Below are 23,584 nucleotides of genomic sequence, written 5' to 3'. Positions count from 1 at the left end.
TCCTGCGGCCAGAAAGGGTCCCAGGCGCATCAGGCGCGCTAACTCCTGTCCTCATACCTTGGAGACGGGACCTGATAAACCTATTCAGAATTGGGCAGGGGATCTTCCAAATGGTGGCAGGCACTCTGAAACACTGGCCCTGCTCAGAATAGCATCTGGATATCGAAAGGACAAGACTTGGTAATCCAGGCTAGGGAAACTGGATCTGGATCTTCCCTGTGGGAGCAGAGTCTTTAATACTCCCCTCTCACTTCTAGCCTGGTGTCCCGAGGAGGTCAGTCTTTGCCTGACCGCTTTCAGGCTCACTTTCCAGACCTCAAGGCGGCTCAATCAGATTACGTCCACAGGTGCTGGGGGGGGGGGGGACTATGGTTGTGTCAGGAAGAGGGGTGCTGTCCTTATTCTCCACATTTTTTCTGACCACTCACAGGCTCCTGGAGATGCACAGCCTATGCATGTTCGGCGAGCACCCAAGGCGGAGCGCACCTCCAGCCCCGCTCCGCCCCGCCCGCCGCTCTCACTCACTTAAGCCCGTGTAAACGCGCACGCACGGGGCCGCGCGCCCCCGCACACCCAGCAACACCCTCATACACACACCAGCTCAACCAGGTACCCCCCCTCCCTGAGGCGCCCTCCCACCAACCCTGGAACACCCCTGGTCTCCCTCTTGCTCGCTTGCGCGCACGCACGCGCACGCACGCACTACCCGCGCCCCCGCACCGGGAGGGGGCGCAGGCCTCCGGGGGCGGGGAGCCAAGAGCAGAGTCGTGGGTCCATCCCGCGCTTGGCTTCCGCGCGGAAGCTCCGGGCTGGCCGTGTTTTCCAGAACGAGACAGTTGGCGCTGGAAACAATTTACTCCTCTTCCTCCACCTCGAGACCCTTATACTTCCCCGCGCGCCGCCTCCCGCTCCCAAGAACAGACCCGAAGAGTGAATCCCCAATTGCGGCCAGGAGCGGCTTCCCAACTCCGCGCCCGCAGTAGGCTGGAGGCTTGGAGACTGGATTTCCGAGAGACTCCGGCTTGGGGTCTGCTGTCAGTCCCTCCTCCTGGATCCGGCTAGCGTTGCCCATTTTAAAAGAGGATTTTCTTATTACCTCTGAACACTTCTTTTTCACAAAATTTCTGAAAAAAGGTCGGTGGGAAAGATTTGGAGAGGGGAGGGGGACATTCAAACCGCCAGAGCATCAAGGGAGCGTTCAGTACTTGCTTTTGGGTTTTGGAATCACCCTCTGGACCTGAGCAAGCGAGCCAGAGAGGAAAGAGAGCAGGGCAGGCGAGGCGCTCCAGCCGGAGCCACCTCCTTCCCGGCCGCCCCCTCCTCATTCCCCCGACACACTCGCTTGCTCACTCGCTCTCTCGCCGGCGCACCCCCCCCCCCAAGCCGGACCCACACCTCGGCGGGCGCCACAACTCGGCAGCCCGAGCCGTGGTAGCCGCAGCGGGATGGAGGCGGCAGGCACCGAGCGCCCCGCAGGCTGGCCCGGGGCGCCCCTCGCCCGGACCGGGCTGCTACTCTTGTCTACGTGGGTCCTGGCCGGCGCCGAGATCACTTGGGGCACGACGGGAGGTCCCGGGCGTCTGGTGTCTCCGGCTTCGCGTCCACCAGCGTTGCCTCCTCTCTTGCCACGGGCAGCGATGAGCCGGTGGCCTGAGGAGCTGGCGAATGCACGGAGAACCACAGCGCTGAGACGCGGGTCCAGGCTAGAGCTACTGCCCCGGGCGAACGGCGGGGAGATACCGGCTGAAGCTGAGGGAATGTCTCCTGAAGACGTGAGGTGGGTCCGGGGCATCCCGGCTCCTAGCACGGCGGGCAGCTCGAGGAGGACTCGCCGGGCACAGCCCCCCAGTACCCTGGAGCGCGGGGACTCTTGGGCTACTGCTCCCGCAGATGGTGCCAAAGGAAGCCGCCCTCAAACCAAGGGTTCCAGGGAAGAGGTGAAGGCGACACGGACTGGAGGACCAGCGGCTGAGGAGCTCAGGTTGCCCAGCACGTCTTTTGCGCTGACTGGGGACTCGGCCCACAATCAAGCCATGGTGCACTGGTCAGGACACAACAGCAGCGTGAGTACCCCCATCTAGTTACAGATCTGTAGTTTTCTGACAGCCATGGGTAATGAGGGTCGGGAGCGAGGGGCAGATAGTTGTTTTGGATCCAGATGGAAAACCGGGGTGCCTAGACTTCTAGAAAGGGGTTTGTCCTGCCCCTTCACGCTCCCAACAGGTTAGCAGAGTTTTGTTGTTCAGATGGTGTGTGCATCTGTTTACTGAAGACCCTGGCACTGAGGCTGTCTGGAGGGCTAAGTGTGTCTTAAAGCTGCCGGGACCAGGGATCTGTGGTCGCTCTCCTGCATTCGGCATGGAGAGTCACTTTTTCTTTTCTTGAATTCGTGATGCTTGAATTTGTGGGTGCAAACATAGACTGATGTGGAGAAATCTCTAGACAGATTCCTGAGACTGGGGGAGGTCCTCTTTGCCCCCTCAACCTCGGGTCACACACGCTAAGGGAACCAGGTAAATAGGGAGATTGGGACCACAGGACTCCGACTCACTTGTTCATTTTGGGCTGACTGCTAGGCACATGTAATGCTAGCCAGACAGTGAGCTGGGCTGCCTCACCAAAGCTGGAAGGCTGAGTGGGGGCAGGCAGGAAAAAAAAAAAGTTTAAGGCGTGAAGCGAATTTCCATGCCCTTTCCACACTGCTTCTTCTCGTGCTTGTATTGTGGGCACAAGTGGGGGAGTAGAAAACTCTCTTTCGCCTCTGCGTCCAGCAAACACAAATGGCTCCAGGATCAGAGCTAAACCCCTGCTCCTTCAGAGCGCATCTCTGCTCCTTTTTTCTTTGCCATCTGGGGCCCCAGGGTGTTGTGACACCAAGAGGTGGCACCTTCCTTAAACCTGAGGCTTTGGGGCTCAGGAATGGGGGTCCAGCTGAGTAGGGTCCTCTTCAGGCAGCTGCTGCTGCCGGCAGCACCTGCTTGCTGGGTCTCTCTCCATCTCACTACCACGCAGCAAGCCCCGGTTGCCAAAATCCTTCCCTCTCTTTCCTCTTGTGGTCGCTATTTAACCTGGCCTTGCCAAATCGTTTTTCTGGTGTGGCTTTCCAGTTCAGTTGAGAACCAGACTTAGGGCAGAGTAGGGGTTCCATTAAGAGGACTTAGGGATTCACAAGCAACTCTGAGAGCTCATTTGAGGGAAAGTGCTGCCTCTTTTGTATGCCTCTTCATGACAGGATTTTGAAAAGACTTCCCGGGGAAATGCCTTCATATTTTACTTGTGTGTGTGTGTGTGCGCGCGCGCGCGTGTGTGTAGGGGGGGTCATATGGTTGGTTGAGTACTGAATAACAGAGAAGCCAGGGGTCTGCAGAGCTAGACACACAAGCAGTAACCAAGTACAGATTTTTTTTTAGTTGTCAGTGATACACAGTGGGGTTGGGGCTGGGGGTAGCAAAGTCTGAGTACCAGATGCTGGGTTCAGAGAAGAGTCCAGATCCACAGAGCAGCTTGGTGACTAACGGCTTCATCTGCCTCCATCAAGAAAGCCCCCCCCCCAGTCTTGGATTGGATGGCTTTGGTCATGGGGAGCAGGCTGGGGTGGTGCACCTCTGCAGGGCTGGGTGGATGAAGACTTACTTCCAAGTTCCCAGGAGATGTTCTTGGTGTGTGTGGGGAAGGGTACAATTTCCTGGATGCAGAGCTTGTGATTTCTGACTTTTTTTTTGGATCCTTAGGGATTGTTGGGTGTTTTCTGGGGTTTTCTCTCTTTGAGGAGGGGGTACCCTTGCGTATGTGTGAGATTAGGATTAAATTCCCTCAGCCAGAAGTGCTTCATCTCGGCTTTAATTCTAAGAGACATTTAAAAAGATTGACAAAACTCCTGGAAATGGGACTTTAGACAGAAAGTATTTCTTGAAAACCATAGGTCAATGTACATGGACTTCTATGCTCAGCTTCAGGGTGGTTGGTTGAGCAGCAAGGAATGTGAGGGATGGTCTGGCTTGCGCCCATTGGGGAAATGCCTCTTCAATCAAGATAGGGCCAAAGGTCCTGGGTGGCAGACCAGTGGGCATGGAGATTTGAGCTATCTATGAACCAGCTCCTGGGAACTGTGCTCTTGGCCAGCTTCCCTGCCCCAGCAAGGAAGCTGCCCAGCAAAGAAGCTACCCCAGCAGCTCTTCTCCAGACAGAGAGGGACTGTTTACTTGGTCCCTAGGCTGCACTTGCCTTTTGAGCACATATTGCCTGCAGCACCATGAGGAAAAGTGTCATTGTCAAACCTGGGTGCTTTGTAAAGAGGGAGATGTCTTTGTGAGTATCCTCAGCAAGATGTTCTTTGCCTCCTTTGCCAACAGTGATGATGATGATGATGATGATGATGATGATGAAGAAACATCTGGAAGTCTTTTTACTACTGCTTCTAAGTGGAGGGTGATGTCACAAGGCAGAGAATATGGGCCTAGGAGCAGGCTCTTCTGGCCAGGAAAGACAGTTCCACCTCATGGCTGCTGAAGTGTTAAGCAGGCCCTTTAAGCAGCCGCTTCAGCCTTAGCAGTTTGGGCTTTTCTGCTTTTCTCCCAGGTGCCTTTGGTGAGCTGCAGCCCTTGGTAGGAATTTCCTCAGTGGTGGTGAATGCTTGTCACTGAGCACTGGGCTCCACACTGGTAGAGTTTACAGTCAGAAATGAGTAGTTGGACATCCTTAGCCTTCCCCTCTTGGTTCAGCAGATATTTCAGGAGCAGGAGACCAAGAAGAGATCCTTGTATATAAGGATGATGCTGCCTTTCTCTGGCTTGAGCAGTGAAGCTGTCCAAGAGCACAGTTAACGGTCCCCAAGAGCTGGTTAGTGGATGGCTCAACCCTCCATGCCCCGTTGGTCTGCTACCCAGGACCTTTGGACCCATTCTGATTGCTCGGGGCAAATGCTTACTTTGGTACAATAACTGGGGTGGTTTTCTTGAGAGGTGATGGAGGAGGTGCTAGCAGATTGCACAGAAAGCAGGGGAGGGAGACCTGGGCACTGACTTGGCTAGTGAGGTAAGTAGCCATGGCCTTGGAGCCTCTGCCCTAGAGCAGATCTGCAGATGGTCTTGCTTGCTATTTGTCTTCTGCTGGGATCCTGGTGATTAATGTGTCAGAAAGTGTTTCACAAACACCCCAGGGGAATCCAGTCCCCATGGCTTACAGGGAAACAGAAAAACACATTATTCTGTCCTTTTCCTTCAAAGGGAGGAAGAGGCTTCCTTGCTTGCTCAGTGAGTTGGCAAATGGCCCTGGAGAATGTGGAGCTATGAAGGCAAAGCCTACTTATTCCTCCCTCTGCCTCGGATTAACCCCCGATTCTGCATCCTCTCTTAGGTCAGGCACCATTTCTGCTTAGCAGCTCACACACAGTGGCTTTACAACCCGGTGCCCCTGTCGTGTGTCTGCTTGGGATGACTTGGCGGGTAGTTTTCAATTAATACGCCCAGCCTTAGTGGAGAGAAATGAGGAGATGTAGGGTCATTCTAGGTCCCTGCCAGATGCAGAGCAGGGTAGAAGATGTACAATGAGGTGTGATTTCCTACCCTTAGCTAATGCAGCTAGCCTGTGCTCTAAAATATTTACTCCTAATGTGCAAAATAGTGACAGCTTTGATCCGATTCATTGTGTTTCACTCAGCAGAGCGTCTCACTGTGCTCCCAAGCAGATTTTTCAAACAGCTTTTGGCTGGATTGCCTAGCCGTCACCGTCTCAGTGTCACAATATCTTAATGCATTTTGCCTTCTCTGAGGCTTAATAAAGAAGCCTGCCACAGAAACCATTCTTCAGGGGTTTGCCAAAAAAAATCTGTTTTTAATTAATATTACAATGAAAGGCGTCTCAGTCGAGACAGAACTGGGAAACACACCAGGACACAACAGCACTAATTGCTCTGGGTCACCGTCCGCCAGGAGTGGGGATGCAGGCGAAGGAGGGTGGACCAAAGCTGTTTGTTTCCAGAGTCCTCTGATGGCTAGGTTACTGGCTCTGATTTGCTTCTCAGATCCTGTGCTGGTTTCCAAGGTGAGCAGAGAAGCGAATGCCCTCATCGGGAGGCCCCGCTCAAGGAAGACAGAAATACAGTGATTGCACTTGCATTTTGATTGGCAGGAAAGGAAAGTTGAGTAGTGGCTTCTCCAGTTGTGTTGGGTTTAAGAGTCGAGGTTTGGTGCATCCAGTGTTAAGAAAGCTCTGGAGGCTCTTTTGTTTTATTTTTTATTTTTTCTCTAGCTGTGTAACACTGTTGTTGCTAGGGGAAATCTGGGAGTAACGATCTATGGACCAGAGCCATCTCATAAGGAACAGAGAAGTATGACAGAGCCAGACACACAGACACACGGTCCATCCCTGGAGGCTAGCAGTTCATCCAGGGCTGGGTGTCAATGGGCAAGTCATCTAGTCATCTGAGGCCTGTGGCTTGTTCTGCCTGCCCACCTGTAGATTTCCTGCTTTCTACCTTCCTTTGGCCCTGTGGGTGGCAAGAAACATTTCTCTTACAGGAAGGGCTGGATGGAACTTCCTATTCTTGGTAGGCAGTGGATCAAGGGCACTCTACCTCACTTAGGTACTTGGTGACGGTTGGCTAAGTGGATGAATGGATGGTACTTCCACTTTCAGGGAGCACAATCTGTAAACAAATTTGAACTCATTGTCAGAGATAGATTTCTTAACTCGACAGACACTTTCCCCAGGAATGGCTTTGTTTTGCATGTCTCCATTCTAGTACAAGGACCTCTGGCTTCTTAAATTCAAATTTAAAGTCCCGTGTCATGGCCTCAAAGGTCTCTCACTTGCCTGTCTTGAGTGTCCTGGGTCTACTTCTGCAACTTGTGATTTGACTGCTCCATGGTCAACTCCTTTTAAGGGCTTGTCCCCTGTCCCAGGCTTCTGATTGGCTCTGCTCCAAGACCTCCGCCACTTGAGACATGTGCCCTCTGTTACAGTGCATCCATTCATGACTCCTCAAGACACAAACACAGCCTCCATACAACCATCCTAAGGAACATTTCCTTCCCTTTTCTAGTGACTATGAGCATTTACACCACACCACATTTGATCATTTTTTAGTAGATTTTTTTTTTACTCTAATGTTAGAGTTTTTAGTATTTGGAGGTAAGGGATGAAATATTAATAGTTAAATAAATACTCTATACCACTTATGGGTTCTGTTCTCCTCCCCTCTTGGTTTTTTGAGACAGGGTTTCTCTGTAGTTTCGGAGCCTGTCCTGGCACTAGCTCTTGTAGACCAGGCTGACCTTGACTTCACAAAGATCCTCCTGTCTCTGCCTCCTGAGTGCTGGGATTAAAGGCGTGCGCCACCACCACCTGGGATGGGTTCTGTTCTTATGTGTGCCCCACGACTCAGTAGTACTTTGCTCTGGGGAGATAGATGGTGTCTAAACTATGGGGAAATGGGAAGTCATTTTTACTCTCAGATGAGAAATGGGTTAACAGCACCTCTTAATAACATTGAATCTAAGTGTTCAGTTTGTTACTTCACATGGGAGCTGCTTTGGATGTGTGCTCATGTTCCTGTATGAGTGTGTGTGTGTGTGTAGTTGGTGCATGTACCTGTGTATGCATGTTTATAGGGATGTCAGAGGTCAATGTTGAGTGTTTTCTTCAATCATTTTCCATCTTAGTTTTTGGCTTATGGTCTTTTACTGAACCTGGAGCTCACTGATTGGCTGGATAGCAAACTCCCATCATATATATATATATATATATATATATATATATATATATATATACACATATATTTGGTTTCTGCCTCCTCAGTGCTGGTGGGGTTTTAGGCATGTGCTACCATGCCTGGCTTTTTATGTGGGTGTTAGGTATTGAACTCAGCTTTTGCAGTATGCCATTTAAACAGAATAATAGTAGGCCCCCATGAGCTGTCTAGCCACAGATTCTTGGGCCTGATAATGGGGTCAGATGGGTTTCATCTGGGGCAGTGATGCAAAATTCAATCAGAAAATGGTTGGTCACTCCTAATGCATTTGTACCACTATTGCACCAGTGGGCGCATCTTTCCAGGTTGTTTCTTAAATGAACTCTCAGAGTTAATAGCTAAGACTGGTGCTTAGTTTTCTCCTCTAGTAGTGTGCATAGCACTGTGAAAGCTAGCCAGTAGGGAACGAGGCTTCAAGGTCAGTGCCGGCTTAATTTCTCCATGTTCTATTACTTACATGTATGTTGTTTTCATCAGTAGGGATGTACCATTAAGTTCTGTAGGGAAATCAACAACATTGTTAATAGCCTGTAATGTTTAGGGAGAGAGAGATCTTTGGTGCTTCACTGCCCATTACCTGTAAGAGTGGTGCTGACGCCATCTCCCTAGCCACATATATGTTTAGATCCCATGTCCCCTTACTCCACTTGAAAGGGGACAGGACAAGTCAATGACCCTGGCTTCTCCTGTGTTTCAGAGATTAGATATCTACTCACATGGGCTGTTCAGCCATTTGCTGAGCATTTGATGTCTATGTGTCAGTGTCTGGCTACTGGGGCTTGACAGGGATGAGATGGTGGGGTGAGAAACACAGACCCAACGGCATTTGCCTCGAGGTCCCTCTTATAGGCTTTGGATTTGAGCCTGTTCTTCTGTAAAGTTAAATAACACATGACAGCAACACAGGTGCCCTGGGGTAATCTGTGGCTAATTGTCTAGCTGTTGTTTGAGGCTGTGAGCGTAGAGGAGAAAGCACCACTGTGGGAGACACTGCAGGCATCTGACACCTACAAAATGCCAAGGCTGGAGGTGCTCTTAGGAACTGTCTTCATTACATTACTCAGCATGGGGATGAGGCACAAGGCTTAGACAACGCCATCACATCCTACAGCTGGATCCCAACTGTTCTTTTCTCTAAGAATAGACTCTCCTGTTCCTTCTTGATCGTCTCACTACTCCTTCAGGTTGACAAAGCATTCTCCTTCTCACACCTGTACCTTTACTTGGTGGAGGTATAGTGCTGTCCGTTTGATAGGTAGGGTAAACTGAGACCCAGAATGGTGTATGCGAGACTAAACCAGATTCCTCCACCTTGTATGGCTTTTCCTGCCACTGTTACCAGTTATCTGCAGGAAAAGCTCAGAGAGGAAAACCTCATTTTGGGTTCAACGTTCCAAGAACACATTCCATCATGGTGAAAAAGGCATGGTGGCAGGGGTGGCTAAGTCAGGCATGGTGGCAGGGGTAGATAAGTCCTTATCTAAGGAGTATGAAGTGGCTAGTCACATCATGGCAGTCAGAGAAGAATGCACAGAGCTTGGCTCAAAAGTGGGACTAGGTTATTACCCTCAAAACCCCACCCCACCAGCGAACCTCCTTTGAAAGCCATTTTGCATCTCAGAGATCCCACAACCTCCCCTACAGTGACATTTGTTATAGAGCAAGTGTTCAGGCACACAGGCCTGTGGTGGACATTTCACATCCACAGTGCGACATTCCCATAGTCATTCTGTCCACCCACTACAGTGGCTGGAGACAATAAATAATAGGCTCCTTAATATTGGATGAACTGTATCTTACTATCAATTGCTGGTGGGAGTCTGGCAAATTACCTGGCTATTTGAATTAGTGAGTCAATCAAGTACAGTTGCTTGTTTTGAGCATTTGAGTTTAATTATTTATGGAAATGCTGTTCTTTATAGAACAGTAATAAATGTGCTGGAGTCAATGCAGATGAAGTAATAGAGACTCAGAACTTTAGGGTTGCACCAGTAGATTTTTGCTATTAGGTCTATGCTGGGCAGTGGAGGGAATGATTCCTTCTTGGCTGAGGTGAGAGGGATTTGCCGTACAGATTGGCTAACCTTGCAGGGACATTGCTCAATAAAACTGTGTCCCTTTCTAAGTAGGGCTCTGCATCTTTACAAATGCTATAGAAAAGTGTAGCTTAAAGGGAAAAGCTGGAGATAAAGCTTCGCAGATAATTAGGGATTCCATATGATGTAGGATGTGGGATTATTTTGCATGGGTAAGTGGTATGACATATGGTTTATCATATGTGTGAATTAATACTCGTGGAGGGATTAAATCCTGAATGCAAATCTCTTCAGGACTTATTGCAAATGGATAGATAGAGGATGTGAAAAGTGGATGTGAGAGCCAGCTGCCTTGGTTCAGTACTCTCTTTGTTTCTGAATGGCTCTGTGGTACTGGAAAATTGTTACCTTCTCTCAGCCCATACAAAGAGGCACTTCTCACATGGGCAGCTGAAAGGATTTTAAATGAGATTATACCCAGCAGAGGACTCAAAAGAAGTACCTGACCCCTATGTAGCATGTGCTCCAGACATTTTCCCACTGGCTTACAACTGCCTTTGTGTCCGGAGGCAAGGCTTCTCTAGGTCTTCCTGTGGTAATTTCGAAGCAGAGGAAGGAGTTACTTGCCCACAGTTTGCCAAGGAGCTGGTGGTAAAGGCTCCACGAGACACACATACCAGCAAGATGCTCATTTCAGCCACCTCCCACGGTCTCTGCTTTCCCACAAGTCTCCATGACATCTGATTTTTATGTAGTGCTGCCGTGAACAGCAGAGAAGACCCACAGCAGGGCAGCTTGAGGGGGCTCTGGTTTCCTGAAGCTTATACCTAGAATTTGCAATAGAAATAGTTAGAACAATTTTGATTAGAATCAGCAATAAGCTTGATGGCCTATGATGGAAGTAAGTTGGACATTTTCCTGGACCTTTTTTATTGCGTGGAGGGTTAAAGGATCCAGGGAAGTGGGAGAAACTTTTCTTGGCTTGGGTATCAATGTTTAAGTGTTTATACCTCACCAGGAATCATAAGACATTTCTTAAAGAAAGTTTGTCAAGTGTGTAGCTTTAAGAAAATAAGAGAGCACTGGATGCTGGGACTGCTTGGTAAGCAGAGGCCTCAGTATCAAAGATGCTACCACATCCAAGGCTGGGATTGAGCCTTAATGCTCCATTCTTCTACCTTTTAGCTATGTGAGGTATTAAAAGGGAATATCTACAGTATCTGCAGCTCGCCTCTTTCCTCAGGATGATCACAGTGACGCAATCCACCAGTCTGTACTAATCTCCATCCGTTCAGTGACTGGCTTGCTTTCCCTTTTTGCTTTCATTTAGCGCGCCCAGGATGGAACCTGACAGCCCTATCCAGACACTAGAGGGAGTGCTGCCCTGAGAAAGACATGAAAATAAATAAGATAAAATAATGAAAAAAACGTTGTACCATGAATTGTTTCAAAGAGAACAATGTTTCCAAGAGCAGAGAAGTAGCCTGTAAGTGCATTGCATGAGAGGCTATTGGCAGACCCAGAATGAATAATTATTGACAACAGGGCAGTTTAATTTTGAGGGTTGATTGTCTTGCTGCTTCCTGCAGAAAAAATAGAAGACAGAAGTTCAAACTGTTTCAAATTGTTCTCAACCTGTGGGTTGCATATTATATGTCTTGCATATCAGATATTTACATTATTATTCATAACAGTAGCAAAATTATAGTTATGAAGTAGCAACAAAATAATTTTATTGGGGGGTCACAACATGAGGAACTGTATTAAAGGGTCTCAGCATTAGGAAAGTTTAGAACCACTGTTAGAGGCTGAACTAAGATTCTCCCAGTAGATTCACTTGAAGATGGTTCTCCGCTTGTTTCTTCCATTCCTCCTGTATTTTCTTCTTTGCATCTGGGGTGGTCAGGCAATAGAAACTTATTGAACTGAATGGAATAGACACAAATACTTAATACTGCCTAGTTGAAAAAGCAATGTCTTGAGGCTACAGAATGGTCTGGCATGCTCTAGCTACCTCTGGGTTTCAAGTCTGTATCCCTGGAATATCTCAGCTGTTTAGTTTTGGTTCTTATGCCCTATTTGCCTGACTTGGTCCTTCCGAAAACCCTTGTGTTGATTATGTGGCTAAGTAGGTGTATTCTCATCCAGAGGGTGAGAATCAGGTTAAATATTACACAGATGCATAGGAAATGGGCTCTTTCTTTAAGATGTTGATTCCAGTGGGAAATGGAGACCATTGAGTGAGTGGAACTTCTTTTTTTCCTTCTAACTGGACTAGAAGAGAAGCTCGGTGTGCCATGTCAGGATGTGATTATGTAGTGGTACAGCTATGATAGGATAAAAGGGTAGATTATTGAATCTACTCTGAAAAGAAATGAGGATATAGATATAAGATAAAAAGGTTATTGAATCTACTTTTAAAAAGCAACTACTAGTTTTAAATGTTTTACATTGAGTTGATTTTTTGTATATTGTAGGCAGATTTTGTATATCAATTCAAATTTGAGATTAATTTTGTTAGAACTTACTATACATACATTTCTACTCTTGTTCAAGGTATTATAGCTATACAGCTCATTTAACAATATAATGTAAATTTCTAGTCCTTGAAAATTATTATTTCCAACTGTTTAGGATAATAAGGAAATACAGGTTAGTAGCTAATTACCTATTATAGTTGAACTTGTAATCACATTAGTTATGTTTTCAAGGTCAAGATAGATTTTTAGATAGACAAGCCATCTTTCAAACCAGAGAGCTACAGCATATGCCATTTAAGATGTTTTAATAACATAGACTCTTTTTTATGACAATGATATACAGTGGTATATTTCTACTCCTGGCAGTACCAATCTACTTCAGAGAAGATAATGAGCATCAAAGAAACTCCACATGGAGTTTACTTTCTTTGTTGCAAAAGTAAGTCACTGGATAAGAAAATGTCCTTGCCTCGAATACTGACAGAATGCTGTCCTAATTGGACAAGCAGGACATAAAAGAAAGTGACTGCCAAACATTGTCAAGATGAGGAGGGACAGCCCTTCAGAATAAGTGCTTCACAGAAAAGTCTGTCAGATATGCTAGACCTGTAGGCTGAAGATGGATGCCCCAGCATTGCAGAGTAACTTTGGGTTACTATCCACACAACTAGTTATTTCTGTCATTTCTCACATTTTTTGAAAGTTACTTACCTACACTTTCTGCTTATTCAGTTAATATTTTTTCTTGGGTATCTGAGGGAGTTAAAAACTAGATAGTTATAGTTTTCCTTGTTTAACTGAAGCAAAAAGCAAGTTATGATAGAAAGTAAATTAGGTACAAGACTTTGGATTCACCAAGATAGAGTAGATAATGGAATATTTTCCCTGAATTTGTTAAATGCAAATGGGCTAGACATTACTGATGTATTTATTGCCTGTATATATTGTATATAGTTATTGTACTTATTTTATATAGTTTTCTTATATTAGTTATAGCCTTCTTTTTCATTTTAGAGAAAAAGGGGAAATATAGTGGTATATTATTTGTGTTTTAATAAATAAAGCTTGCCTAAAGATCAGAGGGCAAAGCAGCCATACTAGTCTGTCATACAGGCCACAGAGTGGTAGCACACACCTTGAATCCCAGGACACAGGAGACAGAGACAGACGGATCTCTGTTAGTTTGAGTTAGACACAGTTGAATCTGTCTAAAAGAGAAACAGAGCTCACACAAAGGTGATTCTAGCACTTGGGATCACATGCTTTTAATCCCACTACTAGGGAGGTGGAGACAGGAGCTGGGAGGAGAGAGGGATATAAAAGGGAAGAGATAGGAACTCAGTGTAGTGTGAAGTTTGAGGATTTGAGGAGACAGGATCTCATTCCTTTGGTCTGAAGATTTCATAGAGGTAAGAGCTCTCTAGTGGCTTGGCTGCTTTGCTTTTCAGATCTTCAGGTTGAATGAACCCCAATATCTGTCTCTAGGTTTTTATTATTAATTCTCCAGGGGAGACTTGTTTATTGTTCTAGTGTAGAAACAATGAAACTAGAGGTATGGATGCTTACCTTTTCAGCATGGTGGAGGAACAGGTAATCCACAGAAGAGGTCCTCCTCGTTCCATGTGCTTTGTTTTCAGGTCTATTCATGCTTAACGGTGAACTTTTGCATTCTCAAAATTCCTAAATATCAGTCCAAATAATGTTCAGTCAACTATCTGGCCACCTTTATTGAGTAGGTACATAATTTTTAAAAGAAAGACCTTCAAGCAACAGTGACCTTGAACAAGTCTCCATGCCTTAGTTTCACTGGCTGCAAAACTAGGTTCATACTTGATTTACAAACTTGTTGGGAATCTTAGAGATGATGCAAGTATCTAGTGCTGTAGGCTACGTTATAAGTCAAGAATGCTAGTTCATATTCACAAAGATGAGAAATGGATTAAGTTGAGTGTCTTCTTTTGTAGATCTCTTGATATCCTACCCATTTTTGAGCTCTTTTCATTTATTGGTATGCTAGCCTGACTTCCAAATATGAGTAAGTGGCAGGGGCTGTGTACCCAACAGCTTTCTGTGTCCACTGGAGCTTTGCTTTCCACATATTGTGCACCACCTTGGTCAGGGAATTTATGTCTATCAAAGGGTGGGGAGAAGTCATTCATCAGTCACTGGTGGACATGGGTGGAAAAGTCCTTTGGGCTAGGACAACTTTGAGGCTGTTTACTAAGCAATCTCCCAGAATTCCCAGTGTGTTAAGCCCCAGTTGCTTGCCCTGATAACTTGTTTGCATGTTTTTTAACCTTCCATCCCTATTTCACTCCCTGACTTCAGACTTTCTGGAGATTATCTCCCAAATGAACTACTTTAATTGCAACTTCTGTTTCTGGAGAAATCTTAAATTATTTCAAGTCTCTACTGTGGCTTTTATACTGAATCAGAGCAAATGGTATATAGGGATAGACTTACTATAAGTATTTGACGTAGGCAATTTTGGTGGCCGAGAAGAAAGCTGTGTGGTTGGGAAGCTGAAGACTCAGGGCAACAGATGGTCTAGTCCTATTCTGAGTCTAAAGACTGAGCAGCAGGAAAGACGATGCTGTAAATTCTTGACAAAGACCAAGCATGGAGGCAGGAGGAGACTGATGCCCCAGATTACCAGTGAGGCAGAGAGAAAAAGATCTTTCTCCTCTGCCTTTTATTGCACTTGGGCCTTCTATGGGTTGCATGAGTTGAGCCTCTGTGCACCACTCCGTCTATTGATGGATTAAAATGTTAACACTACTCAGAAACACCCTCCCAGACCCTGATAGAATAATGATCAACTAAATATTTGAGCACCCTGTGCCCCATTTAAGTTGGTACATGAAGTTATCTATCATATCAAGTCAGGATCTTTTCTCATGCTTTAAGAATCCTGCTTTGGGGTGTTGAAACACCCTATGCCAGCAAATATAAACCACAGAACCAGGAATAGGTTGCTTATTTTTGTGTTGTTTCCCAATAAAGTCACATAGATCCAAGAATTACAGGCTATTGCCAATACTGCTGTAAAACCTGACATTAAGACCCTATTGTTTATTGAAGACATGATATACTTAAATCATGGAACATGGAGACATAAAGTTGGTACTCAGCTGCAAACTTCATCCCTATGGCTATGCTCATGGTGCTAGAAGGTGCTAAGCATTCTGCTGGAGAAGAAAAGAAAGCCTCAGTTTCACCCATCTGTGAACACTGTAAGCTGCAATGTGGCTGTCTTGACAAGGTGAGTCCATAGGTGTAATAGTGACACAGATGTTATATGAGTAACCAAGAACTTTCTGATTGGTTCCAAGGCCTACTCTGCATGATGGAACTCATATATGTTACACTATTAAAAGGGCTAATAAACTCTGGCCTGCTAGATCCCAGGTCCTAGAAGGGAATCTAATATCTTCACTCTGCTAAATAGTATTAAAATGATTTCCAGTGAATCACTGATATTTATATGGATTTTCAGCTCTCATCAGAGGAAGTTTTGTTTGAAGGAGATAGCAGTTAACACTGAGACTGACAGCTGGCCAGCATGCAGAGATCAAATACCTGCAGAGTACTCAGCCCCAAATTGGACATCTGTATTTCACCCCAAGGCTCAAAGATCTTGGTGGAAGGGTGGTGGTGGCTGTGGTAAGGAACATCAAGAGAATGATTTTTCAGACATAAGAAAACGCACCCATAGAGGAACACACAATGATTGTGACAGCATGCACAAGCTTTCACAAGCTACAGCAAGGTAAACTCCAGCATAGTGGGAGAGAAGGTGGCATTTAATCCTACCACAAGTTAAGCTGAGGAGCTATTAACATTGGATGGCTGTTGGGAGAGGGAGAGTTGGGTCTCTCTCTCCCTCTCTCCCTCCCTTCCTTTCTTCCTTTTATTTATCTATTTTCTAATGAGGTGATTTCTAGCAGGCAGACCACGCACAAGAGCATTCCCCAACCCCAAGACTAGCTTGGCAACACATGCTGACTCCATGGGGGAAAGCAGGAAATCAAGTTGTTTCAAAGTTGGGTGGGAAGAGATGGGAGAGTGGAGTGGGTGGTAAGGACAGGACACGATGGGGGAGGGTGAATGCACTCAAAATCCATTGTATAAAATTCTCAAAGAATTCATAAAAAATATTTTAAAATTCCCGTTATGGACCCTGTCTTAGGGATGCAGAGGGAAATCAAGGTAGTTAGATGGTCCTTCTTTTGTTTGGTACCTGCCAGAGGAAAGAAGTCCCATGGCTCCTAGGAGGGACCCATACATCCAAATTATTTCTTAGTGTCAGTTCTCAAAAGTAAGGGGCTTCTCCTATTCAGGAATGTGCTTGGTTTTCACAATGCCTAAACTCTCTGACATTTGGACTTTGAACAGCTTGTAGGTGATGACCTACCTAAAAAACCTAAGAAAAAGGATTCATTTTCTTAAGCTTTATTATAATTGGGAGGAGCCACTGGGCTCACAGTTAGCTCTTTCTGCTTAAGATAGCATCACCAAAGGATGTCATGATATGTGGTGGGAACTTTGCTTTGGGATTGGGGAACTATGGTGTGAGTTCCGTATTCACGTGAACTTTTGTCAGTAAAGTCATCTGTTTCTCAGGCTCGTGGACCTGGTGACTCATTCATTGTAGGAGCTTAGTTTATGAGAAGGAGTTGTGAGTGGTTCTTTTAAAAATTAGTTATGTTATCAGTAAGGAGAAGGAGCTATGGTTTTAAAATCAGACATTTCTTCTTTCAAGCATGAGAAGATTGGTCTTGACCTTAAGCTGGTAAATTTCCATTTATTCTTCCTTTAATTCATTCACTAACTTGTTTGCTTTAGTGCAGTGCTGATCAAGATGTTTAACTTGTCTTGAACCCCACCATCTGTAAAATGGAAAAAAAAGTCGTATAAACTGGTATGGTCCCATGCCATGACAAAGTAAATGTCAATCATTTATATATTCGTGAAATAAGGCCAATCCTGCGTGTTTCCTTTATGACTCAGTTAAATGAGGAAATGCTGCACACAGAAGCATTTTGAATGGAACTCGGGTGCTCTGAAGACAAGGGGCTGAATTACCATCCTCTTGTTTGTTCCTCAGGGAGCTGGAAGTCTGTAACCAGCAGATTTGAGGGTATGTGTAGACCCCCTTTTTTCTGAGTACATATGAAACACACAGCTCACATACTCTGAGGCTGAGACCCAGCGATTCTTATTCCAATCATGATGTCCTCTTTGTTTCTAGTCACATCTGATACAATAACATTTCCAGATGGACTCTAATTTGATGTTTATAAAAAATGTTTGTTCCAGAACTTGACCTGTATCGATTGCTCTGCCTCTCCCCTTCCAGATAAAGCATTCCTGGGGAACATTTAGTTTGTACCCAGTATTACTGAAACCTCACATGGCAGACCTGAGAATCCTGAACCTATGGTTTCATGTGTGGGAAGCATGCACGGCAGATATTACATACAACAGTGTGAGGCAATACATACACTAGTTTGATAATATTGAGGAAATAACAGTTGTTTATCATGTATTGATATTATATATCAAGACTCTAGTGAATTAAAAGTGGGATAGTAAAAGTAGCATTAATGTTTTTTATTATTTCAGCAACAGAATCTAGTGCTGTGGCTGAATATAACATTGTTCTCTCTTAGTGAACCAGTGTCTTTGGACAGGACACGTTCTGACCGTGTTTGAGAGCCTGCTGCCTCCACATTGTGGATAGCTTGGCTTGAGGGCTCGCACCCCAGGCAACTCTGCCCTCACTTTCTCCTTGGGTATTACATCCTCGTGTTCCTGCTATCTCCTTCCCACATAAGCAGAAGAAGCGTCCAGTTTTGCGCTGGCACATGTTAGTTGGCTGCTGTGATTGTACCAAGTCCTTCCTTTTTGGACCCCTTTCCTTCCTATCTTGAGATTCTCATTTGTCTTACTTTTGGATCTGTGCTCTGCTCCTGAGATTTTATTCTTCGTTGTTGGCTGCCTTTCATTTCCGTGTGATGCACCCTTAGCAGTCTCTCTCGGTGTGTGTGGGATGTCCTCGTTCATATTTGTTTTGACGTAATATGAATGGTTTTCTTTTAGCTCCCAGAAGATCTTGGCCTGGAGGATCAATCCTATAGTCACTCAGTATTAGGAGATTCATTTCAAACATTGAGATAGCCTGAAATTTCATTTTCTCTCACCTTCGCTTGGTGGTTCATCCGGACATAGAACTCTGGGGTAGGAAAACAACCTGCCTCTCTCTGTGAAGTTCCTCGATTACTTCTTTCTTGTGTCATCTACTAGTTCTGCATAAATGTTCTCCTTCCCACCCGGGGACCAGTGAGGGTGAGGGAAAGAGGCACCAGGTTTGGAGCCCCATGCTGTGGTTCAGATGAAGGGTGTTCCCTTCTGTAATAAAGCACAGTGCATTAACGATGGATGCAGACAAAGTCTGTGCTGCGCTGTCGAGGGACTGAACATCACACAGAACAATTGGCCACTGGCGCTTGCTCTCCAAAGGCAGCTATGTAAAACACCCAGAAAAGTAGGTGTGGCTTTTACTTTAACCGGTTAAAACTGTAGCATTGCCCATTGCTCAGAACGTGTTTGCATGGTCCCAGAGCTGGCATTGCTGAACTCTTAGCAGTGGTGTGCCAAAGACTGCACACGGGACACTGACTTTAGGGAGTGCTGGAGAGAAGCACAGATGAGCTGAGAAATCAAAGATGCATAGCACCAGGGAGTTGAAGGGGGCGGGGGCAGTGCAGTGTTCTGAGCATGTGGGCTCTGTAACAGGGAACAGAATATCCGACAAGGATGGAAAGGTCAGGTCAGTGTTTGCCCTCATAGTAGACTTGGGCAATGTTCAGGAGAATGACATTGCTAATTTACCTTAAACAAATTACACTGAGCCGGGCTGTGGTGGCACACAACTTTAATCCCAGCACTTGAGAGCAGAGACAGGCAGATCTCTGTGAGTTCGAGGCCAGTCTGATCTATAAAGTGAGTTTCAAGACAGTCAGGATTGTTACACAGAGAAACTCTGTCTTGAAAAACCATGGAAAAACAAACCAAAAAAAAAAAAAAAAAAGCAAACAAAAGAATCGCACTGGATGTCCTATAAGTTACAGGAACAGAAGGCTTGGAAAACGTACTGTTTGGTCATGAGTAGGGTAGGCAGGAAGATGCCTACATAAGACAAATTTAGCTGATGTGGTTGATCATGTGATTGTAATTTTTTACTCCTTTCTGTAGCTCTCTTTGTCCTGGGCCTTTGCAGTACCGCCTGTACTGTCTGTAGGTAGAGGTTTCTTTCCCAACTAACTTTATTAATATGTATCCTTTGTATATAGTAATGGATTTCATGAGAATATTTTTATACAAATATAAATGTACTTTGAGTGTATATAACTCTTCCATAGCCCAGTGCATTCTTCTTTCTCAGTCCACCTGGCCCTGTGACTTGGGTGGCCAGTAAAAGAGGTAGGGGTGACACCAATACCATGACCATTCAGGGTTGAGTTGTCAAGATGCATATGTGTTTGTATTATATATCATATGCCACTGCAGTGCACAAGAGAAACGTGTCAGGATTTCCTGGTCTTGAAGAGGATGAGAGACAAGAAGGCAGACATTGCCAGCCTAGCTCAGCTCTGCCGAGCTCAGCCTGGCTTTGTACAACAGCGAGCAACACGGCCCCGGAGCTGAGCCCAGATGCAATCAGTTCGTTCCCATGTGCCTTGCATCTTTGTGAGGATAAATGGTTGAGAGCCTGGTTGTTTATTTGTAGCTTTCTTTTTCAGCAAATACTAATTGATACTGCAGGTAAAATGACCAGAATTTTAACCACAGGATATAGCACGCGTGTGGAAACTCAACTCCAGTGTGACGTACGAATCCCTTGTATTTCAATTCTTAGCTTCTTGTGTATACGATCAGAGCTAGCCTTAGATAGATCTTCTTGGTGGCTGCTTGCCACTCACTTTGCTTTATTATTCATGCCTTCTCTTTCTGGAGCCAAATGAGAAAGTTCAAATCCACAGTCTAAAAGAATTAATTTTGACCTCTTTCCCTTCTCGGTTTTCCCCAGCAGCCTAATCGGATTCCAGCAGTGCATTCCAGCTGAGTGGTGCCCAGGTCTCTCAACAGGGGCCTTCAAGGCCCACCGCTCAGTGTTTTCTTGAAGAGTTCAAGTTAATTTTTGCCCTAACTGGTTAGATGGAATTTTACTTAAAAGTGGGGAGAAATACAGGGTCAGGGGATTTCCTTGGTTTAGACTGTATTTAAAACGTATTAGTTCTGATAAAATATTTAGCTTTTTTAACAACAAATTTAATATGGGGAATTGTGTTTTATTTATTAATGGCAGTTTCAGGGAGATCAGTAGGAGCTGTGCTAAAGTGCACAGTTGTGATTTTAGAGTATAGTAATTACTGTAATATTTTGTTGAATTATTAATATCTACCATGCCTGCAGGAACATGGGCTTCTGCAGTGGAATTCATTCAGGAGTGCCTTTTCCCTCTTCTGGTTTTGCTTGGTGTTTCCATTCCTATCTTGTACACATATGGATTATTTTTAGGAAATGGAGTTTGGGACAGAGATGATAACAACGTCGTTAGAACCTGACTGTAGGAAGGTGGCCTAGAAAACTCCTGCCCAGGATGATTCCTCTCGACCAGGAAACCTGTGCAGCGACAGATTGAGGAATGCTGAAGGAAGCCTGTCTGGCAAGAAAGGGCTCATTGTGTGTCTTTATTTGTCCTGAGGACAAGGAATAGTGGGAAGCCACGTGTGCACAGGAGTGAGTGTATGTGTGTGTGTGTGTGTGTGTGTGTGAGTGCACGTATCTAGCTCTAGGCTAGATGATGGTGTTGTGTCTAGAGATGTAGTTGTGTTGTGACCATGTTGAGGCAATGTTAGTGCCCTTTATTACTTGTGTCAGTGACTTATATAGTATCTGGTATATGTTCAAGAGATATCGTGATGGTGATGGTGATGATTCTGATAGCTTACGATTGTCGCCCAAATGAGCTTGAGTTCCACCTGGATCTGAGTTCAAAGGGACACAGAGGGACAACCTCTCTGGTTGGAGACTAAACTGAAGTTGAAGGTCAGCCCTGTTACTGCCTATAGCTAGAGACCTAATGCAGACACCAATTAACCAGCATTCGACATGCAGGCTTTCCTGTTTGTGTTAAGGATCAACATGATATCATCTATTGGAAATGGCATCACATACTATAAATGCACATTTTATGGAAATTCCATTGTCATTAAGTTACAAAATTGCTAATATCTGTGACGGGATTTTGAGGGAGAGTAGGAAGAATATTTTTCCTTTTAAGCAAGGAAGGCATTGCTAGAGTAATTCCTTTGGGTAAAGATTATCTTCTCTGAGGTCCTTTTAACATATAAATTATTTGTAGACAATGTTTCAGAATTAGAAAGAGCGAGAATGATCTAATCACATTCTTTTTCTGACGTGGAATTATGGAATTCTCCCACCATCCAGGCAGTAGAAGCATAAACATCAGTGTGCATCCACTCAGTCCCTGCCCAGTGCTTTTTGAACACACAGAAATTGTGACAATGAAGATAAGCTTCCTTGGCCGAGAGAGTGGCACTTGAGGCAGAGGGGTCTTACTTTGAATGTTAGGTCTACCCGTGACTACCCAGCCATATCTGCGCTTTCAAACAAGGTACTCTTAGGAGACTCTATTTTCTCTCTTACAATATCAGGATCATAATCTCTATTTTGATGATTGCTTTGACCATTTAAACGCTAAGCTTAAAGTGCTTGGCAAGGTGCCTACCCCAATGGTGGGAGGCATTCCAAAATTGGTACAAGTGGTCATTATTAGATAAAGAAGCTGTAAAGATTAGCCTGGCCTCCCTGCCAGTGCGCCTGCCTCCGGTGAGCCATTTCCCCACATTCTCTTGTGAAGCTCTGGATTTTAATGTAGAAGAAAGCGGTACTGCTGTCTTGTGGCGCTCTGGTGATGGACGAGGAGAGACTCCTGCAGGAAAGGTTATACTGTAGGGGACAGTCCAGCATCTGTCAAGGGAACCAGTCGAGACTTACGCACACACTGCCCTTTGTCTCTAACCTAGGACACTGGCAGCTTCAGCTCCATTTCAGTAATACTGTTCACTTGATGACAATTGTTTTTACTTATGAGGTGTAGTGAGGTAACTCAGTACTGTGGTGATACTTTGTGCTCTAACAAATAAAGCTTCCCCAGAGAACAGTGAACGGAGCTAGCCGCTGGTTAACCATAGAAGCCAGGTGGTAGTGGCACATACTTTTAATCCCAGGATTTGGAATCTCATGCCTTTGATCCCAGCACTTGGGAGGCACAGGCCTTTAATCCCAGCACTAGGGAGGAGGAAACAGGAAGTGATATGGCGGGCAGAGAGAAGAATAGAAGGCAGAGAGAGACAGGAACTTGCTCCCTTTCAGGCTGAGGAGTTAGTGAGGTTAGAAGTGACTGTGGTTTGCTCCTTTGTCTGTCTGATCTTTCAGCATTTACCACTGTATCAGACTTCGGGTTTTTGTTATTAAGGCCAATTAGAGCTCGCCCTACTCAGTACCCTAGTGCGATGTGTAGTGAGTAGGTCAGAGTGGTGATCATTTCCATTTCCTCGTGTATCTGTCATCTGATTGTTGGAGGGAACTTGGACAGTTTCTTTTCTGGTTGGCGCTGTGGAATCCGGGCAGCTACCCCTCCTATGTAACTGTATTTGCATCCGGGCAGCTACCCCTCCTATGTAACTGTATTTGCATGCTATCATCATCTGTATTTCTCTTCTCCTCCTCCTATTTCCCCACTCTTTACTAGATGCCATTTTACTCCAGGAACTCAACGGTTTTAGCTCCCATATATGAGGGAGGACATGTGGTGCAGTTTTGTGTGTTTATGGTCTTGTACTCGGGATAGTATCTTCCAGTTCCCTCCCTGCTGCTACAGATCCCTTTTTATTGCTGAGTCATTGCCCATCGTATATACTATACGTTCTTTTTTTTTTTTAATTTCATCTGGTGGTGGGAACAGTGGTTGATTCCTTGACTTTTATGGGTAGTCCTGCAGTAAATATGGGGCTATAGGTATATCTTTGGTATATTAATTTTATTTCTTTTGGATAAATAAATACCTAATAGTAGGTGTGTTAGATGATGCATAGTTCTATTCTAAGTTTTTTAAGAGCCCTGACACTCTTTTCCATAACAGCTGAAATTGAGAACCATTCAGATAATTCACGTTTATGTATATGAGAAACATAATTCAACAATTAAAGCCACTGAATTGTCCAGTT

The 23,584-nt window shown here is 45.2% G+C and overlaps 1 protein-coding gene across 1 annotated transcript in view; it reads left to right on the top strand.

Moving 5' to 3' along the window:
- Positions 1–821: 821 nt before the first annotated feature.
- Sorcs3 (sortilin related VPS10 domain containing receptor 3) overlaps positions 822–23,584 on the top strand; it is a 613,376-nt gene continuing 590,613 nt past the window's right edge. The window contains exon 1 of the mRNA XM_057779107.1: positions 822–2,063. Coding sequence (XP_057635090.1) covers positions 1,446–2,063 — 618 coding nt within the window. The 5' untranslated portion in view covers positions 822–1,445. The remainder of the gene's footprint in view (positions 2,064–23,584) is intronic.

This window comes from Chionomys nivalis, chromosome 8, assembly GCF_950005125.1.
Source record: "Chionomys nivalis chromosome 8, mChiNiv1.1, whole genome shotgun sequence".
NCBI lineage: Eukaryota > Metazoa > Chordata > Mammalia > Rodentia > Cricetidae > Chionomys > Chionomys nivalis.
Note: the sequence above shows the minus strand (reverse complement) of the source record. Positions and strands in the feature narration are given on the sequence as shown.